Source organism: Ochotona princeps, chromosome 32 (genome assembly GCF_030435755.1).
Source record: "Ochotona princeps isolate mOchPri1 chromosome 32, mOchPri1.hap1, whole genome shotgun sequence".
NCBI lineage: Eukaryota > Metazoa > Chordata > Mammalia > Lagomorpha > Ochotonidae > Ochotona > Ochotona princeps.
The window spans coordinates 9,633,623-9,650,297 of NC_080863.1; the positions used below are offsets into that span (position 1 = coordinate 9,633,623).

The window sequence follows — 16,675 nt, forward strand, 5'->3', positions numbered from 1 at the left end:
CCAAGGGAACGCCCGAAGCGGCAGGCTGCGGGGTGCCTCCTGACAGCTCTCCGAGGACAGCCGAGTCACGGGACACCCGCGCTCCGGCTGGCCTCCGCGGGACGAGCCTCGGCCGCCGCAGCTCGCTCCGCCACTGGCCGCGCCCCGCCGCGCTCTGACCTCCGGGAGGCGCTGCGCTCGGCGAGCCCGCCCTGTCGGCTTGCGTTGGCGCGTTGGACTGGCTGCCCCACGGCTCCCTCAGCTGTGGCTGGCCCAATGGGGCGGCCCGGCCGGTGTGTGTGTGTGTGTGTGTGTGTGTGTGTGTGTGTCTCTCTCTCTCTCTCTCTCCCCCTTCCCCGGGCACTCCGCCCCCGCGCGCCCCGCGCTGGGGAACCGAGGAGAGTAAATACAAGAGGAGCGCAAAATGGCGGAAGCGCCGAGTCCCGTGTACGGCTGCGCCGCCGCCACCGCCGTCGTCGTCCCAGAGAAAGAAGTATCGGGCAAGCTGCAGCCCTTCTCCAGGGACCCAGCGGGGGCTCTGTCCGCCAAGAAGGTCCGGACGGAAGAGAAGAAGGCGCCGCGGAGAGTGAACGGAGAAGGGGGCAGCGGCGGCGCCCACAGCAGGCAGCCGCAGCAGCCGGCGGCGGCACCTTCTCTTCAGAGCTATGGCAGCCCGGCTCCTTGGAGCTTCGCCGCCCTGTCTGCCGCGTCCCCGTCGTCTTCCTCTTCTCGAAGCTGTTTCTCCGCCGCCGCCGCCGCAGCCTCCGCTTCCCTGTCTCCGCCGGTGCCGCCGCGCAAAGTGCTGGTCCCTCCTGCGCTGCCGCGCGCTCAGCCTCAGCAGCTCCTGCTGCCGCCCAAGCCGCGCAGAGCCAAGGAGAGGCGGGAGAAGGAGAGGCGGCGGCACGGCCTCGGCGGGGCCGCCCGGGAGGAGAACGGCGAGGTGAAGCCGCAGCCTCCGCCGCCTCCGCCGCGAGGTGGGTGCGGACGGGCCGGGCCGACGCCTCGGGGTCCCCGCCGCGCACCCCGAGCTGTGTGTGTGTGTGGTGGGGGAGGCTTGCGTGCGCGATCACAGCCTGGAAAAGGGGGCAGGAGGCGAGGGGCGGCCCCGTTCTCCGCCGGCGATTTTGCAGATCCCTCCCAGCAGACAAGGGAGCTTTGCTGTCATTTCGTGGCAGAGACGGGGAGCGAATGGCAGGGAAACCTCTGGATTTGTGTGTGTGTGTGTGTGTGTGTGTGTGCGTGCGCGCCTTCCTGCGGGTGTGTGCGCTGCGGGGGTTTGGTCCCTGTCGAGGGTGCGAGGTGGGAGAGAAGAGTTGGGTCCGAGTACTTGATGGATGCGTGTCCCGCGCGTGTAGACCTGGGAATTCGTGTTAGTGACACAGAAGAGAGAGAGAGAGAGAGAGCGAGCGAGCGTGGGCGTCCGCCGGCAGCTACCCCGAGGCCTGTGCAGGGAAATGAGGTGCTGTGTAGGTCCCCCTCACCTCCACCCCAAGGGTGCTGTTGGCTACTCGCTTCTGCGCTCTGTGGTCCCCAAGTACGTGTGTGTGGAGTGGTCTTGTTGCCAATCCCACCCTCTGCAAGATTTTTTCAGCCATTTTTTCCTCTTCCCCTCCCCCTCGCAGCAAATGATAAAATCGGGAGCTGTGACATTTTGGGGTCAGATGCAAAACACTGGATTGAGAAGCAACGCCTTCAGCATCCTTTTCAAACACAGTCCGTTTCTTTTTATGAATATGGGCTATTCAAAGACGTATTTCTTTACAATGAATGGCGCTGCCGGATTTAGCTATGGAGGCACTGGGCTCTGAGACTAGGAAACTATGTAGACTTGTTGGAAACCACATGTTCATGTGAGCGTGTGCTTGAAGTTCCCCCATGATCTTTATTATAGATTTACATCGTCCTCCCCCTCCCCCTTTTTAGGAACAAAGCAGGCCGTTTGAGCTTAGGTGTTGAAAAAGCCTCTCGATGTTTGAGTTGCAATGTTTCACTTTTCACAACTTGGGCAGGCGCGTGTAGTAACAATGTTACTTCCCCCCTTGCTGTTAGTGCCTGCGGCCAAGCGTTGACATCTCCCCGGAGCCAGCAGCCAGGCGCTCTGGTGTAGTAGGCTCAAGATCTTGCCTTTGGAGCGTGTTGTTTCTGGGGGGGAAAAAGGGGGGAGGGGGGTCTTGAAAATCGAATTTGTCTTAACTTTTGCTCAGGCGCTTTTAGGTGGTTAGAATTTTACAGCTGTTTTTGTTTTAATGGCGGTGTCTAAAGTTTAAGATGCAAAATGCCTGGAAGTTTATTCCAATGCAGCTCGTCTTAGTTTAGTCTGTGGTGAGTGAAGATTTCACTCGCCCTTCCCAAGTTCTGAGGAAGTGACTACGGAATACTGGGATAACTGGAAAGAAATAAATAAGACTTCCTGAGCGATTCTTTCTGAAAATGTGAATGCGCAAATGGAACTTAGGGTGAAATGGCTGTGAATGTAGTTTTGACAGGATTTTGAATTGGTTTTAGAACTCTCACTTTGTGGGTCACTGCCTACATTTTCAAGCTTAAATAGAATCATTGATCACTTTTTTACATTAGATGTGGGAAGATATTTTACAGTGGCTCATGTGGCGAGATATTAACACTACTGTGAATTTTTTTTAATAGAAATCTGAGGAAAAACTAAAAAAAATCAGTTTATGTATATATATATATATATATGTTTTGTGTCTTGATGGTATGATTTTTATAAGATTATTTATTTGAGAAGGCTAGAGAAAGCTCCCATAAGCCAGTTTGTTCTCCAGATGCCTGCTGGAGCTGGGCCTCAGCCAGAGCAGATCTGGGAGCCAAGACTGAAATCCAGGTCTCCCGTGTAGATGGCAGGAAACCAATTAGTCCATGCATCCACCATGACCTCCCGGGGTGTGCGTGAGCCGGAAGCGGGAGACAGGACCCCTGGTCACCTACAGGGCTCAGGTTCAAGAGCAGAAGTCACACTGTCCCATTGTCTCTTAGTTGCTAGGCCACAAGCCTGTTCCTTGGTGGCAGATTTTGTGGTAGAAATGCTTCCTTTTGGGAAGTAATCATATCCTTTACCAAAAAAAAAAAGTTTGGATTTGAAATCCTTAACAACTAGCGGTGTTACAGTAACAAGATTGGGTTTGAGCCTTTTTTTTAGAGAGGGAACTGCAGATAGCGGAGTCTTGAATTGTAACACTGCGCTGGTTTCTTGGAGTGTTTTCTAGAAATCTCAGGGAACGGAAGTGTGCAGTGTATGTTGTTGTGGGTGTGTGCCATTTGGTGGTGCTCTCAGCTGGCTGTGTGCACGTCTGTGACCCCGTCCATTCAGTTAGTTAGAAAGATCTGAACGAGCAAACTAGATCCTCTTTTGACAAAACCCAAGCTGACACACGCATCCCGCCAGTAAGTCTAGCTCCCCCACTTCCATGAAACAGTTAAGCTCCTGCATTTATAATAGATTTTTTTTTAATGCCCCTTAGGTAGAGCTGCAAAAATTCTTTTTGCCTTGGTGACCATGCTAACAGCAAGGATTTGGATTAAATGGAAGAATGGATGTGGAAGGGCCTGGCAGGGCATGGGCGAATGTCACTGGAGTCTAAAACATGAGTATTCATTTTTTTTTTTTTTATCCTCGTGACGATAATAAAAAAATGGGTTAATCCTGTTGGAGGGGAGAAAAAAAAAGAGAGAAGGACATGAGAATTACGAAAGCATAGCTAGTCTAGGCCCATGTAGTGCACACAATGACCCACACACCCAAGATCTGTGAAGCTGTTTAGTCATACTACAGCTCACTTCCATCATAGCTTGAGTCGTTCAGTAAAAATTGTATTTCTTTTTTTCTGTGTGTTTATTGGGTTGGCTTTCCACTCATCTTGACCCCCAGGGTCCTTTTAGTGGTGTTGGCTTTTGAAGGAACACCATTCTATAATGTCCTCCTGTGGACTGGCAGAGGTCCATGGGGCATGACCATCGTGCGTGGCCCACGCCCGTACCGCATCCCGCATACTTCGTGCCCCTAATGCTAGGGAATGGGGCCTTGCAGCCGCCGCCACTGCTGGAGTCGGCTGGTTTTTTGCTTCTGCAGAGGGAGGAAAGAGCTCCTTGACCCACCAGATGTGTTCTCCTGGGTAGGTCGTCAACTGCCAGCAAGGCAAATTGATTGCTTACTGAAAGTGCAAAACGTTTTGGATTAAATTTTTTTTTTTTTTGAAACTTTTTCATTGGCGGGACACAGAGCTTTGCATCAGCTGGGAAGTCCCAAAGGCCAGGGTTGAGGGGAACTGGGACCAGGAAACCCAGCCCATGTTCCTGAGTGGGCCGTAGGAACCTGCTTGTGTGTGGAACATCTCTGCTGCTCCACGCAGGCTCTCCGTTAGCCGGGAGCGGACAGGCCAGGGGCCAGAGCCGGGAGTCTGCCTGTCTCAACGACTAGCTTAAATATCTGTTTCCTGTTTTAGATTTCTTTTTTTTTTTTCTTCCTTAAATATTTATTTATTTTGCTTGGAAAGACAGACTTACCGAGAGGAAAATCTTCCATCCGATGGTGCACTCCCCAGGTGGCTGCAACGGCCAGAGCTGAGCCAATCTGAAGCCAGGAACTTCTTCCAGGTCTCCCATGCAGGTGCAGGGTCCCAAGGCTTTGGGCCGTCCTCAACTGCTTTCTCAGGCCACAAGCAGGGAGCTGGATCGGAAGTGGAGCTGCCGGGATTAGAACCGGCGCCCATATGGGATCCCGGTGTTTGCAAGATGAGGATTTAGCCACTGAGCCATCGAGCTGGGTCCATGTTTTAGACTTCTGAAATCAAATGCTGATCTGCTTAGAGAAGCAGTCTACTCATGAGTTAAGCCATTTTCCTGTGGACATGTCCTGAAGTTTAGAATAACATTATGGCAAACCAAAGGAAGCGCACACATGCTTAGATGACCGAGAGAGAGAACATGGAGAATGTCACTGAACTTTTGCAAATATGCCTGCAAGAATGTAATGAAACTCAAGGCTTTTATTCTAATTGAATAATAGGAAATTGTGTAAAAGTGATTTCTAAGGTATGGCTGTTGGACGCTTTCTCAAGCTACATTCTCACCCGTCTTTTCTGCCCTTTTCTAAGTTTATCATTACAGTTATCCTATGAACAAATATTGTCACTGTGGTTACAGTTTTCTCCTGTGTGACCTTTTGTGATTTTCTTTCCTTTTTTTTCCCTTGGCTTCTGTGAAGCCATCACCTTGGGGCTTCCCCAAGTTGACAAATTCTGGAAACTTCTGTTGAATCCTTCTCTTTTTTTTCTGGATTCCCATGCGCTCCTGTCGTTTCTTTCCCTCGTTTTGGTTTCTTCTGGAAGGGACTGGGAAGCAGTGTGGGAGAGAAGCCCTTTTTTTTTTTTTTTTTTTTGCTATTTTGTTTTTTACCCTCGTGTTTGACTGTTCGGCCCTTGACCTTTTTTTTTTTTTTTTTGCATTGGAAATGATTTTTCCTACAGACCCTGGAAATGTTTGTCCCATCACTGCCTGCACTCCAGTGTGAACACTGGGAAAAGTCTGTGTGTCATCCTTCTGTCTGGGACATGACAGTCACTTTACCTCATTTAAAAGCTTCCACTTTCCAAACAGTTTTCTGAGCTGTTGTTCTTTTGTGTGTTGTCTGACATCATTAGGTTCCCTTTTTTCAGGGATTTCGCAGTGGTCTCCTCAAGGCTAATTACAAATTTTTTTTGCAATGTTGTTTTGACTCCCCCCCCCGTGTGTTTTGTATTTCTTATTTTTATTTATTTTTTAGTTGGAGGCCTTCTTCATATCTGTGTGACCCTTGGCAGTCCCTTCGTGTTGAAAAGAAAGTTGCTAAAGCTGATTGAAAGCTCACGGGGCATGCACGAGCAGGGCTCATGACTAATGGACGCCCGTGTTTTTGCCTGAGTTTCTCTGGGTGGCGGGTAACAAGGCTTTCCAGCTCTGCAGATCAAGTTCCTGCATTTTTCTGTCTCTTTGTGGGTGCAATGATGGCAAGAGGAGGGCACCTTAGTCACGCAGGCTGCCACAATAATGACACACGGGAGACTGGGTGGCTTCAACAACAGACATGAACTTTCTCACAGTTCTGCAAGCTGAAGGTCAGTGTGCCCGTGTGGTCAGGTGCTGGAAAGGGCTTTTTTCCTGGCATGCAAGCATCTGCCTCCTCGCCGTGCACTCACCTGGCCTTTGCTGAAGGCTTGCTGAGAGAGAGAGAGAGGGAGAGAGACAGAGAGAGAGAGAAACTCATTCTCTTCTTCATGGCTCAGTTCACAGCAGGGCGGAAAGGCGGAGGTGAGAGGTTTAGATGGCCAGGTTATAGTATTTTTTTTTTTTTAGGGGAAAGAAAGCTAGAGCTTTCAGTCTTGCCATTCAGTTTGGAACTTTCTAAAGATCTCTTTCAAGACAGTAACAGGTGCTAAAGAGGGTGTCGAGAAAGAGGGACCCGCCACTAGGGAAGACAGTGTGGAGATTTCTTATAATGCTACCAACAGACTCCGTGGTGGGTGTTTACTCCAAAGCCATGAGCTCATTGTGTTAGACAGCTACACCTGCACCCCAGTTCACAATAGCCAGTGTATGGAGTCCTTTATCAGGTGATTGGGCAGAGTGAATGTGATGTATCTGTATGCCTGTACACACACACACACAGAGGAATATTACGCAGTTATAAAAAAGAAATTCTACCCTATGCATCAAAATGGTTAGACCTTGAGGACATCATGCGAACAGAAAGCAGCTGGATCCAGACAAGGGAAATTCTGCATGTTCTCCCCTACATGGAAGTGGGAACAAACATTTTAAAAGAAATAAAAATGTAAAATGCTTGTATGCGTCAGTATTGTGGCACAGACAGCTTTGTCAAGGTGAAGAGTGATATACTACAGTCATTTTTAAAAGTGAACTATGTGAGTAAAATGTGATATTTTCATTTGATTATTGTTTGTAGCCCTTGCCTTCCTGAACTGTGGTCTTTTTATTTTTGCTTGATGAATTCTTTATTTAGTGTAGTATAAGCTTTTGAAAATAACGTAAGTTTAGAAAGATATTACCTTAGGGGCCCGGTGCGGTAGCCTAGTGTCTAAAGTCCTCGCCTTGCATGCACCAGGATCTTATATGGGCTGGTTTGTATCCCAGCTGCTCCACTTCCCATCCAGCTCCCTGTTTGTGGCCTGGGAAAGCAATCGAGGACGGCCCAAAGCCTTGGGACCCTGCACCCTCGTGGGAGACCCAGAAGAAGATCCTGGCTCCTGGCTTTAGCCTGGGCCAATCCCAGCTGTTGGCAGTCATTCGAGGAGTGAACCAGTGGATGCAAGATTTCTCTCTCTCTCCCTTCCTCTCTGTAACTCTGCCTTTCAAATTTAAAAAGAAAAACCTTTTAGAAAAAGCTTCATGGAAAACATATGCTGTGAAGAAATAGCATGGACGTCTAAACTTTCTTTTTAATGTCAAATAAACCTAACTTTTGATTTTTTTTTTAAGGCGTATTTCGTTAATCATAGTTTGGTTTTGGACAGTTGTTCTTAAGATTTTTAAATCTTGGAGGAAGGGAGAGAGAGAGAGACATTGCAGTTTCGTCTGCTGATTCTTTAGTGACTGGGCTGCTCAAGCCCAGGAAAGAAGATTCATCCCAGCTGTCCCACCTGAGTGACAGAAACCCAACTGCTTGAGCTGTGCCAGCTCCCACGGGCAGAGTTAGCAGGCAGCTGCGATCCGAAGCTGGTATCGGGAGCTGAATTTAGGCACTTGAGTGTAGGAGGCACTTGACCAGCATCATGAACGCCGGGCTTAAGGATCCGCCCCTAATTCTGTTTTTCTGCGAATTTTTCAACACTGTCTTGTATTCAGACATGCGGAAAGAGGGATGTATGAGCTAGATTGGAGGGACTGGCTCACACAGAGCTTAGGGTCCCACCATCTGTCATCTGAAAGCTGGAAAGCTGCTGGTGGTGTAGTCCCAGCCCACGTCCTGAGCAGCGGGGAGCCCTCGGTTCATGTCCTGGGGTAGCTCTTTAATGAATCTAAGTAAGCAAACTTCCTAAAAATGCTGTCACAGATTGAAGCAGACGCTGTGAGGTTAGCGTAGCTTCCGCCACCACAGCACAGGAATTAAAAGTATTAATGGAAGAATGAAAAATGAGCGCTTGCCATGTGCCATGGTATTCTCTCAGTATTTTTAGATTATAATTCTGAGTTTTTCCTAGTTTGCTGGGAGTTGCATAGCTCATGCATAAAGAATTTGGATCAGCCTTGCTTCTGCCAGGATCAGAGCCTAACTACACAATGCTACAATCAACTGACTTTTTTTCCTTTAGACTGTGGTAAGTGGGAAGTAAAGAGGAACATTGAAAATTCCCGTGTAATTTCTGTGTTCCTTTTTTCCTCACTTCATTATAAAACAAATGTAAGCAGATAGAGAAGTTAGAATAGTACAATGATCTCATGTAGGTTCCCTTCTTATATTCCACAACTGTTAATATTTTATCATAAGGATGCACTGAATTATTTGAAAGTCAGTTGCAGACATCATGATATTTCATTGAAAACATTTTATTTGCTTGAAAGGAGAGTTGTGGGAGAGGGAGAGAAATAGAGCTCATTCATCTGTTGATTTACTCGCTAAGTGGCCAGAGCTTTGCCAGACCAAAGCCGGAATCCAATCCACGGTCTTGCATGGGGGGTACCGCGGCCCAGGTCTGCTTGTCCAGGCACTGTAGTGGCGGGCTGGACGGAAGGGAAGCAGCTAATGACCCAACATTGGGCTCCGCACCTGCGCCGCACCATGACTCCTGGCTGAGCCCTGGCCACTGTGGCCATTTGGGCTGTGAACCAGTGGATGGAAGATCTCCGTCTTTCTCTTTCTCTCTCACTCTCTCTGTCTCTCAACAAGTATATTAGTAAAGTCAAGTCATTTTAGTGCTGCCTGATGCTTCTAGGCCTGAACAGGGAAAGACTTCAGGCAGATACGAAGCAATTTGATGATCAGAACATTCGTAGATTGTGTCCTGACATCATGTAGAGAGAGCAGACACTGAACACTTGTGGGGTGCAGGTGTAATGGGACAGCAGGGGGAACCGCAGGCCAGGGTGCTGGCTTTCCTTAGCGGAGCTCCAGTGAAGAGTCCCAGCTGCTTCATTTTTGTTCCAGCTCCCTAAACAATGTGCCTGGGAAGTCAGGCCTCAGTACCTGCTATGACCTTCAGCCAGTCTTTTGGGGGGCCTGGGTGGAGTTCCCAATTTATGGCTTCAGCCTGGCCCAGCCCTGACGGTTGCAGCCATTGGAGGAGTGAACCAGTGGATGAAAAGAATCTCTCTGTCTTTCAAAGACATTCTTAAAAAGAAAGAAGGGGCAAAAAGGACAGCACAAAAATTGTGAGTAGGCTGGCTAGAGACCTGAATTTGAGATGTAAGTAAGTACCTTACGTTGAAATGTTGTCATAAGGTACGACTCAAAATAGCTATGTCCTGTTGGGAGGGTGAAATTAAATAAAACTTAATAGTTATGCATTTATTCAGTTGTCCAATAACTTTTTAAAAAGGTTTTATTTTTTTCTTCAAAGTGAGAATTATAGAGAGAAGGAGAAATAGATCTTTTGGCTGTTTACTTTTTGGGCTTGCTGCCCAAATGACAGGGCCAGTTCCAAGCTGGAAGCCATATGCTTCTTCTAGGTCTCCTCTGTGGATGCAGGGGCCCAAGAACTTGGGCCATCCTCAGCTGCTTTCCCAAGTCCTTAGCACGGAGCTGGATCAAAAGTGGAGCAGCCAGAACATGAACTGGCTCACGTATGGAATAGCTGGTACCTCAGGCAGAGGATTAGTGCACTATGCCAACACACTACCCCCCATACCTTTTTTCTTTTTTTTTTAACTTGGTTTATTTTGAAAGTCTCACATAGGGAGAGATAGAAATCTTTCATCCAGTGGTTTATTCCCCAGATGGCCACCAAGGCTAGCATTGGGCCAGGAGTTTTTCTGGGTCTCCCTCATAAGTTGCGGAGCCCAAACACTTAGGTCGTCTTCCACTGCTTTGTCTGTATTTTCTGTATTTGGTGCTGGGTGCTTTCCTAATAAAATTTCATTGTCTGTGTGTCATAATAGACCTGTTTGATAAGTGCTTATAAATTAGGTCTTAGACATCGTATTAGGAATAATGTGTTTGTTGCCCCTAATTCTCATGAAAATTTAAAAGATAAGTTCTATTTTCCTTCACAGAGGAGAACACTAAGGCAGAACACTACACAGTAACTGCTGGGTGATCAGTTGTTGGCTCGGGATTTTCCCTTTGTCAAAACTTTGTTTCCTGTTTGTTTCGGTTTGAAATATGTTAGCCACATCGCCTATTCTTGAATAGTAACAGAAAACCTCATACGGTTCGAATTTCCAGAAACAGGTTTTTGCTGTTTCGGTACAATGTTGTGCATAGGCTGTTGTTTGTGCCTGGAGTCGTGGTTGCCGAGGTCTCCCTTGGGTGAGGAGCAAGAGTGCGTGAATCAAGGAAGCTTAGAAAAGGGATCGTGAGTGGCCAGTTAGTGTAAGCCCTGATTGGATCAGTGCAGATAATCCACACTTCTCTCCCCGTCTCACTCAGCAGTTCACAGCTTCTTGTGTTCTGACTTGGTTGGATTTGCCTGAGTCTTTGAACCCGCGTTGTAAACGTGAAACCGTTTTTATGGTTCAGAGGGACACTTCCTTTAAACAGTTGCTGTATATCTGCCTTTCCAATAAAAATAATAAATAAACCTTAAAAAAAAAAATGAACAGTTGCTGCCCCAAAGCACAGGCAGACAACACCAGGGGAGTAGGAATTAGTCTTTTATTTGCTATTATTATTATTATTATTTTTAAATTTTGATATTTATTATAAAGGTGAGGGGGTTACAGACCCATGTGGAAGGGGAGGCTCTGAGTGGCGGAAGGCAGGTGGGATGAATGGAACCCACCATTTACTTCCCCAAGTATCTACAAACAGTATATACACATTCCGACCTACACACCGTTTTATTGGTAGGTACTGTAAGACACCTGCCGGCCACAGGGTTCTTGCGGGTTTTCCTGTGTGAAGTGTGGCAGAGAACCTCTCACCGGGAAACCGGACACCTGGTGAAGAGTTGTCTGAGTTTTGCCACTCGGTCAGTTTCTGTTTCTGGGAAATCACTGGAATTCTTTGGGCCTCAGCTTATTCCCCTGTACCGAGAGGCCTGGGTGAGAGCCATGTGCTGCTCCTTAGGTAGGAACTACGCGTGTGGAAGTGGTCCTAGCAGGTGCCCCGCCTGCACACTGCGCTGCCTGCCTGCCCTGCGCTCGTCATTGCAGCACTGTGCTGTACTGACTCTCTGTTAGTCTGATGGCAGGTTTTCCTTTCTTGTTTTCTACGATTGCTGATCCTTCAGATGTTTGTCACTTCACTTGTGTTTCTTTTTACCATAACAAGCCCTTCTAGAAACTTTTCACACCCAACCCCCCGAAACTTAATTTTGCCCAAGCCTCAGTTGTGTGTAAAGCCCGATTTTAGATGCTCTAGCGGGAAACACCTATGGTTACATACAATGCTTAAAAGGAGCTTACAGATCTGTAGCGTGGACAGAGGAGCTACACAGAAAAAAAATCAGAATTCAAGATTGTCAAAGAGAGAGGAGGAGATGATTGGGAGGTGTACGTATGGAACACTGCTTGGTGACACGGCTCCGATTCCGGCTGGGTCTTAGAGGATGTCAAGCATGTTGGCAGGCAGAGGCACTCGGGCTCAATTGTATTAGCAGAAATGTTGGAGTGAGGCCTCTGAGCTGCGGTGAACCAGACAGCCTGGGAGCGTGTGCATGTACATGTGTGTGTATGCGTGTGTGTGTACATTTACATACAAGGAGAGGCGTACAGACGCTGAAAGAGGAACCAAGTCTTAAGTGACATACAATGGGAGGTGTTTTTTTTTTTAGGTGGGTAACTCGAGTTTCTTCTGTTGTTTGCAGAAAGGACGTGGTTAAACTGTACTAGTATGCAGTGCTTTTGTTGCACTTACGCCCAGTGGATTGGTGGAGAGGAGAAAAACAGTAGGGAGAATGCTTTGAAATGCTAACAAGAATCAACTACCGTGATGACTATGGACCGGGAAATAAGGGTGGAAATGTTTTAATGGCAAAAATAGACTGAACTTGTACAGTATTTTCATAACGGTAGGGGAAAACCGAAGAAAGGAGTGTCAGAATGACGGAGACACTTTTGTATTCGAATGTTGGCACATGTTGTGCTGTTAAACATACGGAAGTAGAAGGAGAATTTGAAATTCAGCTGTTTTAGGAAGATGACGGTCACGGAGCTAGCCGTGTCTGCTTGATGTGAAGGCCTGGCGTTGGCAGAGCGCCCGGGTTGGGATTTTAGCCTGGAGGCTGCTTTGCCCAGACGCCCCAGCTGCAGGGGCAGGAGTGCGGTGTGAGAGCCGCGTGGCTGATGCAGCCCCCAGGGGAGTGTGCACGTCTGGCTGTTGCGTTGTCGGAATGAGGAAGCCATCAGTTAGAATGGTGCAGTTTCACTGCAAGTCAGGGGAAAGATTTTGACTTGTAACGCTGGAGTGCAGGGAGATGACTGAAAAGCTATTGGATTTTGCGGTCCCAGCCGGCTGTCTTCTAGGAGGGGCTGTGAGAAGTCACTTCTTTCCTCATTCACTGTTCATGAAATCATTTCCTTTTGCGCAACCCTTCATCTCCTTCAGTTTTAATTTTTCTTTTTCTTCTACTTCCTGCTGACTCTCTAATCCGTTTCTAACCAAATGTTATTCCTGGCCGGGTGTGGGAGGCGAAGGGGGTAACAGTGTTGTTGCTCGAAGAAATTGATTTCATGGGCTGCATTATGATGGTGTGGGTTATGGGCCGTATTCAGGATAGGCAAAACTACAGGCATGAGGCCTCCTTGAGGTGTGTGCTGCAAGAATTTGTGGTTAAAATGTTCAGCATGAAATGCTGCCAACATTTCTTAAGCTCCTTCAGCACCTAGCACAATGACTCGATTGGCTGATCTTCCACCCCCAAGCACCAGCATCCCACATGGGCGGACAGTTCGTGTCCCAGCTGCTCCACTTCCCGTCCAGCTCCCTGCTTGTGGCCTGGGAAAGCAGTAGAGAATGTCCCAAAGCCTTATGCCCCTGTACCCGCATGGGAGACCCGGAAGAAGCTCCTGGCTCCTGGCTTCGGATTGTCTCTAGCCTCTTTTTCCATGCATGGAACAGGTGGAGACATATGGGTGTGCAGGAAAGTAAGATTTCACACATTCAGGAGATAAGCACAGGCCAACTTGAGAGAGGGAGAGGAAGGCAGAGACACAAAGAGAGAATAGAAAGCACCCGTGAAAAAAATACCCCGAGCAAAGATCGGGCCATTTGTGGCATCTGGAGGCCTAGGAGGTGATGTGGGTGGGCCTTAATTGCGTATTCAAAAGCGAGAGAGTTTGGGATGAGGCTTGCATACCCTACATTTCTGTGCCCCTTTCTTGAAGTACTGTAAGTGTCACAGTAGCATGTGAATGATGGGAGGGGGAGAGCCTCTACAGTAATTTTATGATAATAACTCTGTAATGACGCACATCCTGCTACCGTGTTGGATCTTTCCGGCTGGCACTGGTTCCCTGGTGGGATTTTTGATTTCTGTTAGTTTAGGGGTGCTGCAGAGGAAGGTTTAGGCAGTGTGCAGGTTGGTCGTTCTAAGCAATGCACACAATTGAATGGGAGTTTGGACTGGTGCTTGGATGACACAGATTGGGCTGGGCCAGGCTGTCCAACAAGGGGCAGCAGTACCTAGCTGGAGCCACCCTTGGGTGTTGGCTGAGGCTGTGCCCTGTTGGCACCGGTGGAACTGCTGTCACACTGTGGGTCGCACAGCTGGATGCTCGCAGCTGGAAAGCCTCAGCTGCTTTCGCTTGTTCCCCATCAGGCTCTGCACAGTCACCCTTGTTAAATGCTTACAGTAATCCTAGGAGCCAAGTGTCAGGTACCACTTTTCAGTGAAGGAAAAAGATTGGGGAATTTTCCCAGTGTCTGTTCTCAATTCAGACGTACCCAGTTTTAAAACTAGCATTTGTTATCTCAGTACTCTGTTCAATTAAAGTTATTCAGTTAGTTGAAGCGATTGTACTATTTTGACAGGAAATAAAGAATAACTAGCATGAAATGGATAGTGATAAATTTTGACGTTATGTATTTTATGTTTACCAAGAGAGGAAGTTTATAAACATTCCCCAAAACCCGAACAGAAAAAAAAAAAAGATGGTATGTTTTTTTGTTAGCTTGATTTTCTTTGTGTATTTCCACTCCAGAAATGTCATGTAACTCACGGAGGGAGAAGTAATAGGTAATAGTTTCAAATATTTTGTCTTTCAGATAAAATCAAAGTTAAAGAACGAGACAAAGAGAAAGAGAGAGAGAAAAAGAAGCACAAAGTAATGAGTGAGAGCAAGAAGGAGAATGGAGAAGTGAAGATTTTGCTCAAAAGTAAGTTTATGTGCAGTGATTTTAGTCTACGGTGTACTGCTCAGTGTGCTAAGTGATTAAAATACGAGGTGGCACTCGGTGCTGATTTCGGCTGAGAAAGAAACATTAATGGTAAGGACATAAGGAAGAATCACAAAGGGAGTTCTTATCTACAAGGTAACTTGTTTTCAGTATATTGATTTATGAATCAATATAGAAATTACAGCTTAAGCATCACCAACCCATTAGATTTCTTTATTTCAACACATCACTTAAATCTGTATTTACTCATCCTTACCAATCTGTTTTAGTATAATAAGAATGAAGAAGAAAGCCTGCTTAAAAAGTATGTGGTCACCTCATCATTGTCTAAAGTTCAGAGGGGATATTTTTACCCTTGCACTAGATCAGAAACAGTTTCCGGCATGCCCGAGTGTATCCTCTTTCCTTTTCCATTTCCTGGTTTTTTCCATTGTTGACGATTGTATATAGTGTAGGTTTATACCTGGGGGTGGGACAGGAAGAAGAACTTGGAGGGTTTGGTGGTCGTTACGTGATAGAATACAGATGCTATCAATCAATTTTTTCCTGAGTGAATTGAAGAATCAGTGGTATTTGCTTGATAAGCAGTACATTCATTAGCTGTCCTGTTGACAGTTGATCAGGACCTGTTGACCTCGATTAATTTTTCAGTGAATTTGTGTTGATAAGCCTTTATTTCCCCTGGGGGAGAAAGTGCCACAGTCCAGTGTGCACAACAAAATAGCGAGTTAAATGTTATTTAAGACAAGTCTCAATCTCATCTCACTCTCTGCCATGTTTGCAGATGTCCTTAGGCGATGATACCTAGTATAAGCTCTGTTTCTTATACACAAAACTTTACTTTCTGTAATATCTTTTTGACCTTGAAGAACCATGTCTAAGCTTCAGTTGATGACATCTTAGTTCATGTAAACAATCCTTAGTTCTGTTTCTTTGTGGTTGTATTTTGTCTGTGTTGTCTAATTAGATTGTAAGCCTTGGAGGCAGAAATTAAACCTAACCATTCCTGGCGTGCTGTGTAGCAGATAATTAACACTTGAAATCTTTACTTCCCCCTGTTGGCTTAGTCAAATAGTGATTTTCTTTTTTACTGGTTTGGTAAGAAATGCGTTGTGTTATCCATTTGATTGTACAGTGCTGTAGATTTCTGTCACTTGAGAAAGAATCTTAGAGATACGTAAAACTGTTTCGCTTGCAATCTAGAGATTACATATGCAAACATAATCTAAAATACAGATTTTTCTAGAAATATGCAATGTTAACCTTAACAATGAAGCAGACAAAAATGTTCAGAGATATTTTGAGTTGAGCTGTACTAAGAATCAGATTTGGAAGTGAAATTTTGCCCTCTTGGGGGGTACGTTTAGGAACAGTGCCTCTACTGTGCAATGAAGGTAAGTAATAATTCAGTTACTGCTTTATAGTGTCATAATGGTCCAGTGAGGGGACGTATGGGATGAATGCCACAGATACACAGAAAGTGGATATAACTTCTTACAAACACCTATGAAAAGCTTACTTTTGTGATGAAAAAGAAACAAAGCCAAAACTGATTCCCATTCTCAGTATGTAGTGTTTTCATTGATAATTAAACAACTAAAAATACAGTTCATTTGGAGCTTAACGCCTGTCCCATTGTAAGTACCAAGTCAGTGTCGCTATTGTCATCCAGAGAAAGTAATTTATACAGCTGGCATGGCCAGATCCGGGATGAGCCTGTGAGTTAGCGAGAGGCTGCTGTGGTTCCTGGTTCCCAGGGTAGCAGTAGAGTTGATTGGAGGGGAGCAGTATGCTGTTAGTTCCTATTGTGTGTCCTGTTTTCCTTTATGGACCCCAACTTTTGTCCTCTCCCTATGTTTTTCTTCTAATCATACCAGCATTGCAAGCTGTGCCACATACAGCCACTAATTGTTGGATGATAGCTTGAAAAATCTGAAGTAGGTATTTATTCTAGACCCATCTTACTTCTTGCAACGTAAAAGCTCTATGTTTTGCCTGAGAACATATACACGAGTATGTCAGTACCAGAAGTTTTTGATTGATGCAAAAAATTGTGTATTTTTAATGGACAGACTAGCTTGAGTCTTACTCAGTGCATTTCATCCTTTTGTGTTACAGTTGACCAAATACTGTTTTTCCATTCATTCCAGCCATTTTAATGGTATTCACTAAAGACTTGGGTTATAG

At 46.4% G+C, this 16,675-nt stretch overlaps 1 protein-coding gene across 1 annotated transcript in view; it reads left to right on the forward strand.

Moving 5' to 3' along the window:
* Positions 1-403: 403 nt before the first annotated feature.
* The window catches only part of RSBN1L (round spermatid basic protein 1 like), a 37,749-nt gene continuing 21,477 nt past the window's right edge, over positions 404-16,675 (forward strand). The window contains exons 1-2 of the mRNA XM_004591348.4: positions 404-953; positions 14,357-14,467. Coding sequence (XP_004591405.2) covers positions 404-953; positions 14,357-14,467 — 661 coding nt within the window. The remainder of the gene's footprint in view (positions 954-14,356; positions 14,468-16,675) is intronic.